This window comes from Thamnophis sirtalis, unplaced genomic scaffold (genome assembly GCF_051295495.1).
Source record: "Thamnophis sirtalis isolate CommonGarterSnake01/CBP01778 unplaced genomic scaffold, rThaSir2_p1.2 scaffold_10, whole genome shotgun sequence".
Taxonomy (NCBI): Eukaryota; Metazoa; Chordata; class Lepidosauria; order Squamata; family Natricidae; genus Thamnophis; species Thamnophis sirtalis.
In genome coordinates, this window is record NW_028261390.1 from 6,319,936 (window position 1) to 6,338,168 (window position 18,233).

The 18,233-nt window shown below is 43.9% G+C and overlaps 1 protein-coding gene across 1 annotated transcript in view; it reads right to left on the reverse strand.

Annotated features, from left to right (window-relative positions):
• LOC148043753 (protein FAM47E-like) overlaps positions 1–16,416 on the reverse strand; it is a gene marked incomplete in the record, with an annotated part of 24,385 nt that extends 7,969 nt beyond the window's left edge. Inside the window, 3 exon segments of the mRNA XM_087723976.1 lie at positions 3,997–4,144; positions 11,555–11,946; positions 16,190–16,416. Of these exon segments, the coding sequence (XP_087580102.1) occupies positions 3,997–4,144; positions 11,555–11,929 (523 nt within the window).
• Between the last annotated feature and the right edge of the window lie 1,817 nt (positions 16,417–18,233).

The following is an 18,233-nucleotide window of genomic DNA, read 5'->3' on the forward strand; positions in this document are numbered from 1 at the left end:
AAAATGGCCACAGTCAGCCAAAATTGGCCCCAAAACAGACATGTGTGCACCAGCCAGCTGGTGTTTGGGGTTTTGGTTGCTCCAGCACACACACATGCATCAGTGATGGGTTTCAAATATTTTTAGAATCTCTTCTGTAGGTGTTGCCTGCTTTGTGGGGAGTGGCTTTGTGACCAGGTGGGAGTGGCTTGCCAGCCATGTGCCTGGGGTGGGCGTAGCCAACTTGTAAAATGTGGGTGAAACTCACTTAACAATGCTCTTGCCAAAATGTTGGCTCAGGAACTCTGGCATTGAAGTGTGCAAGTCTTAAAGCTGTCAAGTTACAAGAGCCTTGCACCCCTAACCCTTTAGGAAAAAAAAAACCCAGGGGTGTTCAAACTTGACAGCTTTAAGACTTGTGGACTTCAACTCCCAGAATTCCTCCTCTCGCTCTTCATCTTGATGATGTGCGGATGGGCAGGCGGGGAGGTGAAACCGGTTCTAAACGGCACTGAAGATTTGTGGAACCTCTTATATAGAAGAGGTTAGAACTGGCAGGAACCCACCACTGACATGCATGGACATGCGTTCCAGATTGGGCACTTGGTGCCAAAAAAGTTTGCCATCCCTGTACTAGAACTAGAAGGCTCTGAAAACTGTTGATCAATTTCCCACCACAAGGTGGCGGTCAGGAGCCAAGCAGATGTCAGTGTATTGGAGAGTAAATTATACATGCATAGATAATCCTAGGTGTATAATACTTTTTTTTAGCCTGAAACAAGCGAAGTCCTCACATTTAAAGCTGTTCCAGTCAAAATTTGGGCTCTTGGTAACCAGCGTTCCTTTCAAGTCAAGCTATTCTCCCAAGCACCTGAAGGCAGGACAAGAAGCGATGGGTGGAAACTAATCAAGGAGAGAAGCCACATGGAATTAAGGAGGAATTTCCTGAGAGTTAAAAGCAATTAATCGGTGGAACAACTTGCCTCCAGAAGTTGTGAATGCTCCAACACTGGAAGTTTTTAAGAAGATGTTGCATAACCAGTTATCTGTAGTAGTGTAGGGTTTCCTGCCTGAGCAGGGGGTTGGACTAGAAGACCTCCAAGGTCCCTTCCAACAATGCTATTCTATTCTATTCTATTCTATTCTATTCATATCAGTGGCAGCATCCAAGGATTATACGATCTCAGTTTGCAACTGTAGGACATTAAAACCCACCCCTCTCCTAGAAAAATGAAATATCCTGGAGAATCTTGAAAAGGCAGAATATTATATTTCCCTGGATCAGAAATGGAGAAACATGTTTTTAGGCAGGAAGCAGACTCACTCTGAATAGCCCCCACCTTTGTCAACGGGCCATTTTTAAAAGCCTGGGTCTAGTCTATTCTACATAACAAAGATCCCCCTTCAACCCCAGAGTGATGGGATTAAGGCATGATAGTGTTAGCCCTTTACCCATCTCACCACAGGGCACCTGGGAAGAAGCGATGCTCAACCAAACTTGGACTCAAAGCACAGCCTAGAGAGTTACCCACGGGAGTCTGACAGCCAATCAGAATACAAGCTCAAGATCAAAGGCCAGAGAGGGCATAAAATCAGGGACTTTCAGAGAACTTTGTATATTAAATGGATAAATGATAACGTAATGAACAATTGATATATATGAATTGAAATACTTAACCATTATATCGATTAATAATTAATAATGAAAAACTATTATTGGAACTCTGGACGATTGGTGACATTATGGTCAATTGAAAATATGAATGTATATTATAAATTAATGGGAATTCTTTGTTCTAATCTCTGCTTTTTCTCCTTAGAGATAGGTGATGTTATAATACTTGAAAGACTTATTGTTATTTGATAGATAATTATGAATTCAAGGAAATAAGGATTGTTACAAATGAAAGAATATTAATGGTAATCTGAACACAATAATGCTCAATGACAGCGAAATATTCAGTTATGTTTAATGGAAAACCAGGGATGTTATTCTTAAGAATTGATACACAAAAACTTGTAACCAAACGACATGCTTGATGAAATGGAGGAAAGTTTCCCCCCCCTTGCTCTTATCTTGTATGTGTTGTTTTGTTTTTTCTTTAAGAAAAAGAATAAAAATATATATTAAAAAAAAACAGGGACTTTCAGAATCTCGGCCCTTTTTTCTTCTTCACCCAACAACTGGAAGCCTGGGATCCCCCTTTTGTGTTCAGGAGCTCCAGCCATGGGATCCTGTCCACCATTAAACCATCTTTCCAAGCAGCCTCCGAGTTTCCATGTCTTGGAACTCAACCTAGAAGGACATTTCCTCCAAGACAACCTTCGCAGCCAGCTTCCAACGAGCAGCGTTAAGAGGGGAAGCCGGATTCGCTGAACAACTGTGACCAAGAAAAGGCTGTACAGTTAGACGTGGCACTGAACTGCCCTGCTTAGCAAGTAATCCTCGTTGTGGTAAATCGAGGAGTACCTCTGCTTAAAGATCCTCTCCCGCTCCCCAACTTCTCCTCCCATTTTATTCCGTCCGCTGAAGCCAAATCAAATAAGAAAGCCAGAGGAATGCATGCTAATATCCTTTTAGGAAGTTAAAACCTGCTAGGAAACTGAAATATCCTGGGAAACATTGAGAAGGGAGGGTATTATATTTCCCTGGATGTGAAAAGGGAAAAAAACATGTTTTAAAAGGCAAAGTAGTCCCCTGCAGCTTCCTGCCCCACCCACCCCGCTCCCCTCCGCCCCATTTGTCCATGAGCCATTAAAACCCGAGCTAGCCTACTCTACATAGCAAAGGTAGGATTAGCCTTCCACAGAGGCAATTGGGAGGGGGAGAGGCAATTAGAGAGGGTGGCTGAGGAGTTCTGCCCCAGGGTGAAAACACAGGTGGTCCTTGACTTACAACAGTTCGTTTAGTGACCATTCAAAGTTAGCACGGTGGTGAAGTTGGCACTGAAAGGGGGGGACTTATGACTGTTCTTTCACACAGCTAATGCAGCCCCCCCCGTGATCACGTTGTCAGAATTGAAATCCGCTTGGCAACGGACTCGTATTTATGACGGGTCGCAGCGCCCTGGGTGTGTGTGTGTGTGTGTGTGATGGGGTCCCCTTTTTTGCGACCTTCTGACGAGTCAAGATTCACTTAACAACCATGCTAAATAGCTGAGCAACTGCAGGGATTCACTTACCAACGGTGGAAAGAAAGGTGATAAAAGGGGACAAAACTCACTTAACAACTGTCTGGCTTAGCACCACACATTTTGGGCACAATTGGGGTCGTACGTCGAGGTCTACTTGTATTCCCACGTGCAAGAATGTGGTGGAGATGCTCCAGGGGGCGGGGAGCGTCTTTTACCTGGGTTGAGTTGGGATATGCCCTGATGCCACTGCCCGGGTACCAGAGGTGGGTTCCTACCAGTTCGCACCAGTTCGGTAGAACCGGTTCGTCAAATCTACCAAACCGGTTAGAATAGGTTCCACCAGTGGACCCGGGAAAGCAGGCCACACCTTATTTATTTATTTTATTTATTATTTATTTTATTAAATATATTTATATGCCGCCCAATCCCCAAGGACTCCTACAGAAGAGGTTCCAAAATTTTTTGAAACCCACCACTGACACACACACACACACACACACACACACACACACACACACACACAGACTCACACAGAGAGAGAAAGAGAAAGAAAGAAAGAAAGAAAGAAAGAGTGAGAGATGAAAGAAAAAAGGAAAAAGGGACAGAGAGACAAAAGGAAGGAGAGAGAAAGAGAGAGAAAAAACACATGGCTGGCAAGCCACTCCCACAAAGGAGGCCACACCCACAGAGTAGGTTCGAAAAAATTTTGAAACCCACCACTGCCCAGGTACCTTGGTTAAGGCTGCCTTGCGTATGGTGGAAATGCAGCCCCTGAGGTTCATAATCACGGTAGATGATGGGCTGGGAACTAGACAATCGTGGTTTGTGAAGATGCGTTATCTGTGGCCTGGCACTCACCGGTTGATCCGTTTTGACCTGGCCTGTCTGTTCCTTTTGTCTTCCAGGGGGGATGGAATCGTAGGAGGAGGAGGAGGAGGAGGAGGGCGGGCTTCTCTCCCAAGGTTGGCATCAGGTTCTTGGTCAGTAGGAAGCACCTCTGGGTCGAGGATTCCCATGACTTCCTTGAAAAGCTGGGAAGGGCAGAGGAGGGCAGGTGGAAGGAAGGAAGGAAGGAGAGGGAGGAGAGGAGAGAGGAAAGAAGAAAAGAAGGAAGGAAGGAAGGAAGGAAGGAAGGAAAGAAGGAGAGGGGAAGAGAGAGGAAGGAAGGAAGGAAGATACGTGGTTGGGAGTGAGGGAGGAAGAAAGGAAGGAAGGAAAGAAGGAGAGGGGAAGGAAGGAAGGAAAGAAGGAAGGAAGAAAGATACGTGGATGGAAGTGAAGGAGGAAGGAAGGGAGGAAGAAGGAAGGAAGGTTACGTGGATGGGAGTGAGGGAGGAAGGAAGGAAAGAAGAAGGGGGGAAGAAGGGGGAGGGAGGGAGAAAGGAAGGAAGGAAGAAAGATACGTGGATGGGAGTGAGGGAGGAAGGAAGGAAAGAAGGAAAGAAGGAAGAGGGGAGGAGAGAGGAAGGAAAGAAGGAAGGAAGATATGTGAATGGGAGGGAGGGAGGAAGGAAGGAAAGAAGAAGGGGGAGGGAGGGAGAGAGGAAGGAAGGAAGGAAAATGTATGGATGGGAGGGAGGGAGGAAGGAAGGAAGGAGAGAGGAGGGAGGAAGGAAGAAGGGAGGAAGGAAGGAAGATACATGAATGGGAGTGGAGGAAGGATGGAAGGAAGGAAAGAAGGAGAGGGGAGGAGGGGAGGAAGGAAGGAAGGAAGGAAGGTTAGGTGGATGGGAGTGAGGGAGGAAGGAAGGAAAGAAGAAGGGGAAGGGAGGAAGGAAGGAAGGAAGGAAGGAAGGAAGGAAGGAAGGAAGGAAGGAAGGAAGGAAAAATGTATGAATGGGAGGGAGGGAGGAAGGAAGGAAAGAAGGAAGATGTGTGGATGGGAGGGAGGGAGGAAAGAAGGAGAGGGGAAGGAAGGAGAAAGAAAGGAAAGAAAGAAGAAAGAGGGGAGGGAGGGAAAGAAAGAAAGGAACAGAGGGAAGAAAGGAAGGGAAAGGAAAAAAAGGAAAAGGAAGGAAAAGAAAGAAAAATAACGTTGTGAGCATAAATATGTCACTCAAATTTGCCTCCAGGCCAATTGCCAAGAGAAATAAATCCAAGGTCAGCCTCAAAATAAGGAACTTGCTAGGGAGAGTGAATATCACTTCTGTCTAAAGTACAAAATGTGCCAAGAACGGAGGCTCTTTTTTTCTGTTTATTTAGCTGAATACGGTGACAGCCGTTTGTCTGTGCTTTGAATTGTAATAACAGCCAAGAAATCCCCTCGCTTCTTACTCCCTCGGGCGTGGGAGATTAAGACGGGGGATTTCCTCCCCTTGACCTGAGGTGAGGGACAATCCACCCTCCGTATCAGCCAAGAGATAGCAAGGGTTGTGTAACACATGTGACACAAAGTCCACAACTTCCCAAGGAGTCTCTGAACTCAGGGCGAGCGGGGGAGGTGGGACTTCCCTGGAACAGAGATAAACAAATTTACACCAAATGTACACTCTGGCGTAAAAGAAACTTGAACTCTATTCATCCCGGAGGTCAACTTGTTTGGAAGTCACGTGTTTTCCCCGCAGACGGATCTGGACCGTGTGAGAAGTTTTATAGACAAAGAGATTTTGTTCTTTACTAACCGATAATCACCCGGGGAATTTATTTATTTATAAGGGGAGAATTTCTGGACCAAACTTAATTTCAAATGTTGGATTCCCCCGCCCCCTTACCAGAGGGAGCCCCCCTTGTGGAGTACTGTGAAGCCGCTACCTTGGCAACTCCACTGCACTGTACAGTAGAAGCCATTTTACGTCAGCACGGTAGAAGCCATTTGAAGGCACAACAGGTTGTATCGTAATAGAGCACACACCCTGAGTGGCGGTTAGGGGTGTTTTACCCCCATAGTATTTGTTTCCAGTGAGTAAGTCATCTGTGTACCAAGCTTGGTTGAAATTGCTCGAGACGTTCCAGAGTTATGCTGGAAGGTACACACACACATATCACACAGACAGCCATTTAGATGGATGGATGGATAGACGGACGGACAGACGGACAGACAGACAGACAGACAGAAATAGGCATAGAAATAGATATACATGAAATAGAAATAGAAATAGAAATAGAAATAGAGATAGAGATAGAGATAGAGATAGAGATAGAGATAGAGATATAGGAATAGGAATAGGAATAGGAATAGGAATAGGAATAGGAATAGGAATAGGAATAGATAGATATAGATATAGATATAGATATAGATAGATATAGATATAGATATAGATATAGATATAGATATAGATATAGATATAGATATAGATATAGATATAGATATAGATATAGATATAGATATAGATATAGATATAGATATAGATATAGATAGAAATAGAAATAGAAATAGATATAGTAATATATATATATATATACATACATACATACATACATACATACATACATATAGAGATAGATAGATAGATAGATAGATAGATAGATAGATAGATAGATAGATAGATAGATAGATATAGATGACAGATGGATGGATGGATGGATGGATGGATGGATGGATGGGTAGGTCGGTAGGTAGATAGATAAATAGATAGAGAGATAGAGAGATAGAGAGATAGAGAGATAGAGAGAGAGAGAGAGAGAGAGAGAGAGAGAGAGAGAGAGAGAGATAGGAATAGGAATAGGAATAGGAATAGGAATAGGAATAGGAATAGGAATAGGAATGGAATGGAATAGAATAAGAATAAGAATAAGAATAAGAATAAGAATAAGAATAAGAATAAGAATAAGAATAAGAATAAGAATAAGAATAAGAATAAGAATAAGAATAAGAATAAGAATAAGAATAGAATAGAATAGAATAGGAATAGATATAGATATAGAAATAGAATAGATATAGAAATAGATGATATAGATATAGATATAGATACTGCTTCCATCTTCGTTTAAAACATTAACAGTGTCCACAATGATTTGAGAAGCGGCATCTCCACTAGATAATTGACAGTCACCCTGAAACTAATTGCATCAAGTAAAAATAGCAAACGGGGATTGGAGGTTGGGGGGAGAATCCTTTACTCAAACTTCCTCAAGCCTCCCAGCTACCCCTGGACCCAATCCTCATATCAAAGGATAAGGTCTGCAAACACAAATAGAGTGAATTAAATTAAGTCTCCCAGCGGGACTGAAAGTTCACAAGAATACACACTCCACACGCAAAGTATTTTGCAAAGTATTTTGCAACTGAAATGGCCTAGGGCCGTGACGGCGACCCTTATGTCACGCGTGCCAGAGGTGGCACGCAGAGCCCTCTCTGTGGGCACGTGTGCCGTCACCAGCTGCTCTTCCGGGTTCTGTCGCACGCATGCGCATCAGCCAGCTGCCCCTCTTTCGGCGCACGCACGCTCCATTTTTGGCACTCTGTGCTGAAAAAATTAACCCAAATTGGGTTTCCTGCCTGAGCAGGGGGTTGGACTAGAGGACCTCCAAGGTCCCTTACAACTCTCTTGTTCTGTTCTGCTCAAGTCCCATCCTATTGTATATACTTTTAACCACACAACTGGGCCCAAATTTTCCATTTCTAAGACTGTTGTGAAGTGAGCTTTACCCCCATTTTACGACCTTCCAGGCCACAATTTTTTTTAGTTAAATCACCGCAGTTAAGTTTGAAACGTGACTTGTGGTGGGGTGATGCTGGCTTCCCCGTTGACTTTGCTTGTCAGACGGTCGCAAAAGCGGATCACGTGGCCCTCAGACACTGCAACCGTCATGAGTACATGCCAGTTGCTAAGCATCTGAATTTTGATCAAGTGACCATGGGGATGTTGCAAAGGGCGTAAATATGAAAAAAAAACCAGCTATAATTCAGGTTTTATTTAGTACCGTTGTAGTTACTAAACAAATTGTTGTAAGTTGAGGACAACCTGTATGCGGGAAATGCCAATGTATGTACAAAGGGATGTTAACTTCTTCACAATGCTGAGGCTACTGTGAGCCGGGGTGGCGCAGTGCTTAGGGTGCAGTACTGCAGGCCACTTCAGCTGACTGTTATCTGCAGTTCGGTGGTTCTAATCTCACCGGCTCAAGGTTGACTCAGCCTTCCATCCTTCCGAGGTGGGTGAAATGAGGACCCAGACTGTGGGGGAATATGCTGACTCTGTAAACCGCTTAGAGAGGGCTGAAAGCCCTATGAAGCGGTATATAAGTTTAACTGCTATTGCTATTGCTATCATCTATCTATCTATCTATCTATCTATCTATCTATCTATCTATCTATCTATCTATCTATCTATCTATCTATCTATCTCTACCATAGCTATCCTATCTATCCTATCTATCTATCTATCTATCTATCTATCTATCTATCTATCTATCCATCTATCTATCTATCTATCTATCTATCTATCTATCTATCTATCTATCATCTATCCAAGAAGAGCCGAGGTGGCGCAGTGGTTAGAGTGCAATACTGCAGGCCACTTCAGCTGACTGTTAGCTGCAGTTCAGCGGTTCAAATCTCACCCGCTCAGGGTTGACTCAGCCTTCCATCCTTCCGAGGTGGGTAAAATGAGGACCCAGACTGTGGGCGCGATATGCTGACTCTGTAAACCGCTTAGAGAGGGCTGAAAGCCCTATGGAGCGGTATATAAGTCTAACTGCTATTGCTATTGCTGAAAGCCATATGAAGCGGTATATAAGTCTAACTGCTATTGCTATTGCTATTGCTACCATCTTGTCTCTCTATGAGATGCCCTGGAGCATTTTCCTTAACTATCCCTTCTTCTCTCCCTCAATATCCTCCACACTTCAATTTTAGACCTGAATAACAGAATAAGAAAGTTGGGAGGGACCTTGGAGGTCTTCTAGTTCAACCTTCTCGAGCAAGAGATTGTAGACACCCTTTCAGACAAATGGACAACACAATAGCAGAATTGGAAGGGACCTTGGAGGTCTTCTAGTCCAACCCCCTGCCTAGGCAGGAAACCCTATACCGTTTCAGACAAATGGCTATCCAACATCTTCTTAAAGACTTCCAGTGTTGGGGCATTCACAACTTCTGGAGGCAACTTCTGTTCCACCGATTCATTGTTCTAACTGTTAGGAAATTTCTCCTCAGTTCTAAGTTGCTTCTATCCTTGATTAGTTTCCACCCATTGCTTCTTGTCCTGCCTTCAGGTGCTTTGGAGAATAGCTTGACTGCCTCTTCTTTGTGGCAACTCCTGAGATATTGGAACACTGCTATCTTATCACCTCTAGTCTTCCTTTTCCTCCAAAGATGCCCTTGGCCTGGGAAACCGGCAAGTCAGCACTTAAGAATGCAACTCTTGGTTTCTCTTTCTTGTCAAGCAAATTTCTTTTTAAAAAAATATCCATCTGGGAATTCACCCTGAGAACTCCATGTTAAGGTCATCCGTCTTGTTAAGCAACTTAGGACTGAGGAGAAATTTCCTGACAGTTAGAACAATTAATCAGTGGAACAGAATTCGCCTCCAGAACTTGTGAATGCCTCAACACTGGAAGATTTTAAGAAGATGTTGGATAGCCATTTATCTGAAATGGTATAGGGTTTCCTGCCTAGGCAGGGGGTTGGACTAGAAGACCTCCAAGGTCCCTTCCAACTCTGCTATTGTATTGTATTGTATTGTATTGTATTGTATTGTATTGTATTGTATTGTATTGTATTGTATTGTATTGTACTGTACTGTACTGTATTGTATTGTGTACCAAGTCAAGGGGCTTTCTGCCACCATAAATGGGGATCTCTTGTTTGTTCAAACGCCTGCCAGAACAACTGTTTATGAGCCATCCATCCTGAGAATGGTCCTGCCAGAAAAAACAACTGAGTGTAATTATAAATGAAATATAGCCTTTAGTAAAAAAAAAAATGATTAGGGGGTCAATACAATAGCAGAGTTGGAAGGGACCTTGGAGGTCTTCTAGTCCAACTCCCTGCCTAGGCAGGAAACCTTATACCGTTTCAGACAAATGGCTATCCAACATCTTCTTAAAGACTTCCAGTGTTGGGGCATTCACAACTTCTGGAGGCAAGTTGTTCCACTGATTAATTGTTCTAACGGTCAGGAAATTTCTCCTCAGTTCTAAGTTGCTTCCCTCCTTGATTAGTTTCCACCCATTGCTTCTTGTTCTACCCTCAGGTGCCTTGGAGAATAGTTTGACTCCCTCTTCTTTGAGGCAACCCCTGAGATATTGGAAGATTGCTATCATGTCTCCCCTAGTCCTTCTTTTCATTGAACTAGACATATCCAGTTCCTGCAACCGTTCCTCATATGTTTTAGCCTAAAGATTTGGAGCCCAGGGAGTGTGGAGATGGGGTATTTCTCAGTCTTGGCCACTTGGCGATGGGTGGACTTCAACTCCCAGAATTCCACAGCTAGCTTGCTTGCTGACTGGGGAATCCTGGGAGTTGAAGTATCCAAGGTTAAGAAACACTCTTGTAAGCTCGACAGTGGGAATGTGACTCCGATAAGGGAGAATATCTGTAGCTCAGGATTGAAAGGAGCGGTCCTTGGTGTTCTCTTAGTTTGGTTGTTTTCTTGCGGGCATTTCACTACCAAACTAGGTAACATCATCAGCATTAGAAGGGAGTGGGGTTTGTGGAGAGGGAGAGGAGGAGGACTGTGGGGTCCTTGATGCTCTCTGATCTTGGATGTTTCTTGCAGATGTTTCATTACCCAAACTAGGTAACATCATCAGTGCCAGAAGATAGTGGGGTTTGTGGCAGAGGGGCATGGGGTCCTTGGTGCTCCCTGAGTTTGGCTGTTTTATTACAGACATTTCATCACCAAACTAGGTAACATCATCAGTGCTGGAAGGGAGTGAGTGTTTGTGGAATAGAGGAAAGGGATGGAGGAGACGGAGGAGGAGGAGGAGGAGGAGGAGGAGGAGGAGGAGGAGGAGGAGGAGGAGGAGGAGGTGGTGGTGTGTGGGGGTCCTTGATGCTCTCTGAGCTTGAGTGTTTTATTACAGACATTTCATCACCAAACTAGGTAACACCATCAGTGCTGGAAGGGAGTGAGTGTTTGTGGAATAGAGGAAAGGGATGGAGGAGATGGAGGAGGAGGAGGAGGAGGAGGAGGAGGAGGAGGAGGAGGAGGGGGTGTGTGGGGGTCCTTGATGCTCTCTGAGCTTGAGTGTTTTATTACAGACATTTCATCACCAAACTAGGTAACACCATCAGTGCTGGAAGGGAGTGAGTGTTTGTGGAATAGAGGAAAGGGATGGAGGAGATGGAGGAGGAGGAGGAGGAGGAGGAGGAGGAGGAGGAGGAGGAGGAGGGTGTGTGTGGGGGTCCTTGATGCTCTCTGAGCTTGGGTGCTTTCTTGCAGACATTTCACTACCAAACTAGGTAACACCATCAGTGCTCAGATGTGACTACTACAGCCACTATTGAAAGACCTTTTGTAAAAAAAAAAAACGTGGGCAAAAATGCACATTCTCACCTCCGCAGGAATGCTTTCTTCAAAATTTGGGTAGAGGGCTAAGGGGTGTTGGCTGAGGCAGTACTCAACTTGAGCAACGTGGTCCTTTCGGGTTTGGCTCATCGGGATGAGCTTCGAAGTGTAGCTCTGTGGCTCCGACAGCCTCTTTCTGGATCTCTGGGATGCTCGGAGAAGATCCTTAGGTTTCCGGGAGAGAAGAAAAGGGCCAGGTCCTTTTGCTGGTTGGGTGAGGATGCTCTCACCTGAAGGAGGGAAGAAGGCGGCCTCTCTGGAATAATCCAAATTGCTCCTTAAGAACCTCCAGTGTTGCCAATTCAGGGAACCGGAGAATCTGGACTGGGGAGCACCACGCCGTTGAAATAACCGGAAAGGCATGCCTTCCCCCTCTAGATCTGAAAAATAAAATAGGCACCCTTGTTAGGGGTTATCCCTTGGTTTGACTGAGCCAAAGCTAATGTGGGCTGAGCCCCCCACACACACCCCCAAGCAGGGAAAAGCTGTTCTCCATCACTGATTTTTTACATCTGTGTTGAAAAAGCTTCTTGGCTTCATTTCATAATCGTGATTTATTCACGCCAGATGTTCTCAGCCTCTGGAGCACCAGGACGCAGCTTCTGTTGGCTTCGGATCGCACAAGGGGATTTGCGCAGCAAACCAAGAGAAATATACCCTACAATGGGAAACTATTGAGATCAAGATATGGCAAAATGGGGAGGGAACCTGAAATATACCTATAATGGGAAACTATTGAAATTGAAAGACAGAACCACAAATTAGGGGCATGTAAGGATGTATAATTATATAAAGATAATGATGAGAATAGCTGGGAATTGTAACCAGGTGTACATCTCGGCCAAAACTAGGCTGGAAGAGGGGGGGGAGATTAAAAACACAATAACTACATATGTATACCTTTTTGTTCTATTTTTTTTTAAAAGGAGAATACATGTTAAAGCTAAATATGTATATTGAAAAGGAAATACCATCAACGTAAAATGGAGCTTGCTCAGAGGCTGAAATACACCAAGCAAATGAGATGAAGAGTGGGAAGTAGAGGAGAGAGGTAAGGGAAGGAGAGAGAGATAGGAGAAGAGGGCAAGGGGGAAGAGGAGGAGAGAAAGGAGGAGTGGAAAGGGGAGAGAGGAGAAGGAGAGAGGAAGGAGAAGTAGAGAAGAGAAGGATGACAGAGGGAAGAAAGGAGGCAAGGAGGAAGAGAGAGGGAGAAGAAAGTGATGGATAAGGTACAAATATGGTATATGGAGAACAGAAGAGCCAATAATTGGCTCTTCTGTTGGGGAGTTAGCAATAGCAATAGCAGTTAGACTTATATACCGCTTCATAGGGCTTTCAGCCCTCTCTAAGTTTACAGAGTCAGCATATCGCCCCCACAGTCTGGGTCCTCATTTCACCCACCTCGGAAGGATGGAAGGCTGAGTCAACCCTGAGCCGGTGAGATTAGAACCGCCGAACTGCAGATAACAGTCAGCTGAAGTGGCCTGCAGTACTGCACCCTAACCACTGCGCCACCTCGGCTCTACTTGATGGTAAGATGAATTGATGTAAACATTTAATAATACAACATGAAGTTGGCTATGTAATAGTATACATGTGGTTATGTGTTATGAAAATGAAAAAAAACTTTTTGGGAAAAAAAATCGAGAGAGTGATGCCATTTTCTTCCTCCTCCCCCCGCAAAAAACACCCCAAAGATAGAAAAAATGGGGAGACTGCCCCACTCCTTCTGGGAGATCCCGACAGCCACAAAACAGATGCTGTTTGGGTAGCAATTTTTGGGGGGGTTGTGTTTGATGTAGCATCTGCGTAGACGTCACTCCTAAAATCCAGCTACAGCGCACTATTGATTTATTTTCTCCAGATGGAAGTCTCAAACCTCAACAAAAATGTAGTTTGCCGTATTTCTTATCATCCTTGGTTAAAAGAAAAAATATTTGTGTGTGTGTGAGAAGTAGTGGTAGCATCGCCGTGCTGTGTCTCTTGTGGGATGTGCTTTTGCTCAGAAACTGTAGGAAGTTATCGCCCAGCCCTTTCCCAGAAAAATGAAATATCCTAGGAAATATTGAAAAGGCAGAATATTTATCTGGATGTGAAAAGGAAGAAACATGGTTTAAAAAGAGAGAACAGCTGCCTGCAGCTTCCTGCCCGCTCACCCTCCTTTGTCAATGGGCCATTAAGAAGGCCAAGCTAGTCCCTTTACATAATAAAGAGTTCTCCCCTTCAGCTCGAGGAGGATGGGATTAAGGCATGATAATATTGGCCCTTTACCCAACTCTCCACATGGCATCTGAGAACTCAACCAAACCTGGATTCAAAACACAGCCTAGAGAGTTGCCCCTGCATGGGAGTCTGACAGCCCATCAGAACACAAGATCAAGATCAAAGGCCAGAGAGGGCATAAAACCAGGGACTCAGCATCTCTTCCTCCCTTCCTTTCTCTTCTCCACCAACATTGAAGCATGTGATCACCTTTTCGGTTCAGGGCTCAAGCCATGTGGTCCTGTCCACCATTAAAACCATCTTTCCAAGCAGCCTCCATGTCTCCAGTGTCTTTTTCCCCACTTGGAGCCGAACCCAGAAGGACATTTCCTTCCAACGAAACAAAATGCAAGTATTATGCCAGGGAAGTTTTCTGTATGATTCTTGTTCCTCTTTTGCTCTTGACAAGCTCATTCTGGTTCCCACAATGTGCTTGAAAACACCAGAGTAATAACATGAAAGTGAAAGGGGGAGGAGGAGGAAGAAGAGGGAATAATCTCAAGTAAAAGCCTTTGATTCGTTTTAGAGAGATATTATCATTACAGTTCTGCTTTCATGCTCGTTTTTAACCCTGTACGTATGCTTAAAAATATGATATATTCCTTAGGAAGTTAAAACCCACCCTTCTCCTAGAAAAAATGAAATATCCTGGGAAATATTGAAAAGGCAGAATATTGTATTTCCCTGGGTCAGAAATGGAGAAACATGTTTTTACTAGCCTCCACCTTTGTCAATGGGCCATTAAAATGCCTGAGCCAGCCTATTCTACATAACAAAGATCTTCCCCCTTCAGCTCCAGAGTGATGGGATTAAGGCATGATAATTTTAGACCTTTACCCATCTCACCACAGGGCACCTGGGAAGAAGTGATGCTCAACCAAACTTGGACTCAAAACACAGCCTAGAGCGTTGCCCCTGCATGGCCCCCACGGGATTCTGACAACCAATCAGAATGCAAAATCAAGATCAAAGGCCAGAGAGGACATAAAACCAGGGACTTTCAGCATCTGGGCCTCTGTCTCTTTTCTTCTTCACCCAACATCTGGAAGCCTGTGAGCCCCCTTTTCTGTTCAGGAGCTCAAACCACGTGGTCCTGTCCACCATTAAACCATCTTTCCAAGCAGCCTCCAGGTTTCCAGTGTCTTTTTCCCCACTTGGAACTGAACCCAGAACCCAGAAGGACATTTCTTCCAACAATTCATTAAACACATTATCCCGTCCCCTCACACCCACAATTTGGGGAGAGAAATCCCTCTTGCTGATTCTTGTCATTCTTTTAAAACAGTTGACAAAGTGGTAGTTACATATCTCGATGAATTTTTCTAGGCATCTCCACCTGATCTCTGCACCGATTAATACTGGACAGAGAAACAAGGCCATCTCTCTTCCTGAGAACAAGAGTTCAACTTTTGAGGAAAGAGAGTGCAAAAGTTGCCTTGAAGCTCAACATTAAGAAAACTAAGATCATGGCATCTGGCCCTCTCAATTCCTGGCAAATAGTTGGGGAAGAAATGGAGGTAGTGCAAGATTTTATTTTCCTGGGCTCTAAGATCACCACAGATCGGGACTGCAGCCAAAAAATTAAAAGATGCTTGCTCCTGGGGAGGAAAGCTATGGCAAATCTAGACATCATACTAAAAAGCAGAGACATCACCCTGCCAACAAAAATGCATATAGTCTGTGGTTTTCCCAGTTGCAACGGATAGCTGTGAAGGTTGGACCATAAGGAAGGCTGAGTGCCAAAGAATGGAGGCCTTTGAACTCTGGTGCTGGAGAAGACTCCTGCATTGAGTCCCTTGGACTGCAAGGCCATCCAACCGGTCAGTCCTAGAGGAGATCAACCCTGATTGCTCTTTAGAAGGCCAGATCCTGAAGAGGAAACTCAAAGACTTTGGCCACCTAATGAGAAGGAAGGACTCCCTGGAGAAGAGCCTCATGCTGGGAACGATGGAGGGCAAAAGAAGAAGGGGACGACAGAGAATGAGGGGGCTGGATGGAGTCACTGAAGCAATCAGCATGAGCTTAAATGGACTCCAGAGGATAGTAGAGGACAGGAAGGCCTGGAGGAACGTTGTCCTTGGGATTGCAATGAGTCAGACATGACTTCGCCACTAACAACAACAAAGGACTGATAAATAAATAAATATAAATAAACAAACTTTATACCAAAGCTTATTAAATTAAACAAAGATGCTACTTTGTTTCCCTTTTACCAGAATAATACCACCCTTTGTGCCACCCTAGGATGGCTGCAGCACCAATCCAATTATTTCTACCTAGGACCTTATTTTCAGATAAATAGATTTAGCGCTGCCCTTCTTGGCACTTGTCGCTGAAGTTAATAAAAAGAAAGAAACATACCAGCCGCTGAAAGCAGAGGTGTGATCGAGCATCTGCGGGTCCAAATCAACAGTGCAAATATTGCCCGAAAAATGTTGTTTTGGGATTGCTCGGCCTGCCCTGCCCCTTTCGGAGTTCTGCGTCTAGCAATGGGGGCTTTAATTCTGCAGGAGAGGCGACAACTGATTGTGTTCCCAGAGGCACACCGGGAGACCGTGGTGTGTTTGGGTTTGGTTGTTGTGACAACCGGATCTGCCCAAGCTATTCATTCGTGAGAATAACTGGCTTGCCTTTTCCTTCTGAGCAAAAGCTGTCTTAAGAATGCCAGGGAGTTGGGGGGAGAAATTGTTAGTGCCAAGGAGATTGTGGTTAATGCAGCACTTGAAGGTGGTTTCCGCTTGTGTTACTACATGGCGGTTTGTACGGTTTAGGGACCTGGAGGCTAAAACCTATGAAGAATGGTTGCAGGAATTGGGTATGTCTAGTTGAATGGAAAGGAGGACTACGATAGCAGTCTTCCGACATCTAAGGAGCTGTCACATAGAAGAGGGGGGTCAAGCTATTCTCCAAGGCCCCTGAGGGCAGGACAAGAAGCCATGGATGGAAACTAATCAAGGAGAGAGACGCAACCTAGAATTAAGGAGACATTTCCCGACACAACTGTGAATTAGTGGAATGTTTTGCCTTCAGAAGTTGTGAATGCCCCAACACTGGAAGTCTTTAAGAAGATGTTGGATAGCCATTTGTCTGAAACGGTATAGGTTTCCTGCTTGAGCAGAGAGTTGGACTAGAAGACCTCCAAGATCCCTTCCGACTCCGTTATTCTTGTTAGTGTAAGCACCAGGACATTCAAGGCAAATGTGAGAGTCCACACATCCTAAAAATCGTAGAACTGTGGAGTCCAGGTGACTTCAGAAATCATCTAATCCAGCTACTGCCCAGTGCGTCTCTCAAGATCCAAGGAAGTTGGCATTTAGGACTCTTCACATATTTGCTCAAGCCTTATGGTCACTAGGTAGCTGGAGCCAGATACATGATTCTTGATGAATTTATTCTGTTTTATTCATGTACACTGAGAGCATCTGCACCAAAGACAAATTCCCTGTATGTCCAATCACACTTGGCCAATAACGAATTCTATTCTATTCTATTCTTTATTCCAGTTCAATACTCTATTCTATTCTGCTCTGCTCTATTCTATTCTTTATTCCATTTCAATATTCTGTTCTATTCTGTTCTGCTCTATTCTATTTCATTCCATTCTAAATTCTGTTCTGTTCTGTTCTGCTCTGCTCTATTCCATTCTATTCCATTCCATTCCATTCTATATTCTGTACTGCTCTGTTCTGTTCTGTTCTATTCGTTATTCCATTTCAATATTCTATTCTATTCTGTTCTGTTCTGCTCTGCTCTATGCCATTCCATTCCATTCTATATTCTGTTCTGTTCTGTTCTGCTCTATTCTGTTCTTTTCTTTTCTATTCTATTCTTTATTCCATTGCAATATTCTATTCTGTTCTGCTCTATTCTATTCTTTATTCCATTTCAATATTCTAGTCTATTCTGTTCTGCTCTATTCTATTTCATTCCATTCTATATTCTGTTCTGCTCTGCTCTACTCCATTCCATTCCACTCCATTCCATTCTATATTCTGTTCTGTTCTATTCTGCTCTATTCTGTTCTGTTCTGTTCTATTCGTTATTCCATTTCAATATTCTATTCTATACTGTTCTGTTCTGTTCTGCTCTATTCCATTCCATTCCATTCTATATTCTGTTCTGTTCTGTTCTGCTCTATTCTATTCTATTCCTATTCTATTCTTTATTCCATTTCAATATTCTATTCTGTTCTGTTCTGCTCTATTCCATTCCATTCTATATTCTGTTCTGTTCTGCTCTGCTCTGCTCTATTCTATTCTATTCTTTATTCCATTTCAATATTCTATTCTGTTCCGTTCTGCTCTATTCCATTCCATTCTATATTCTGTTCTGTTCTGTTCTGTTCTGTTCTGTTCTGCTCTGCTCTGCTCTGCTCTATTCTATTCTAGAATAGCATACCGCCTGC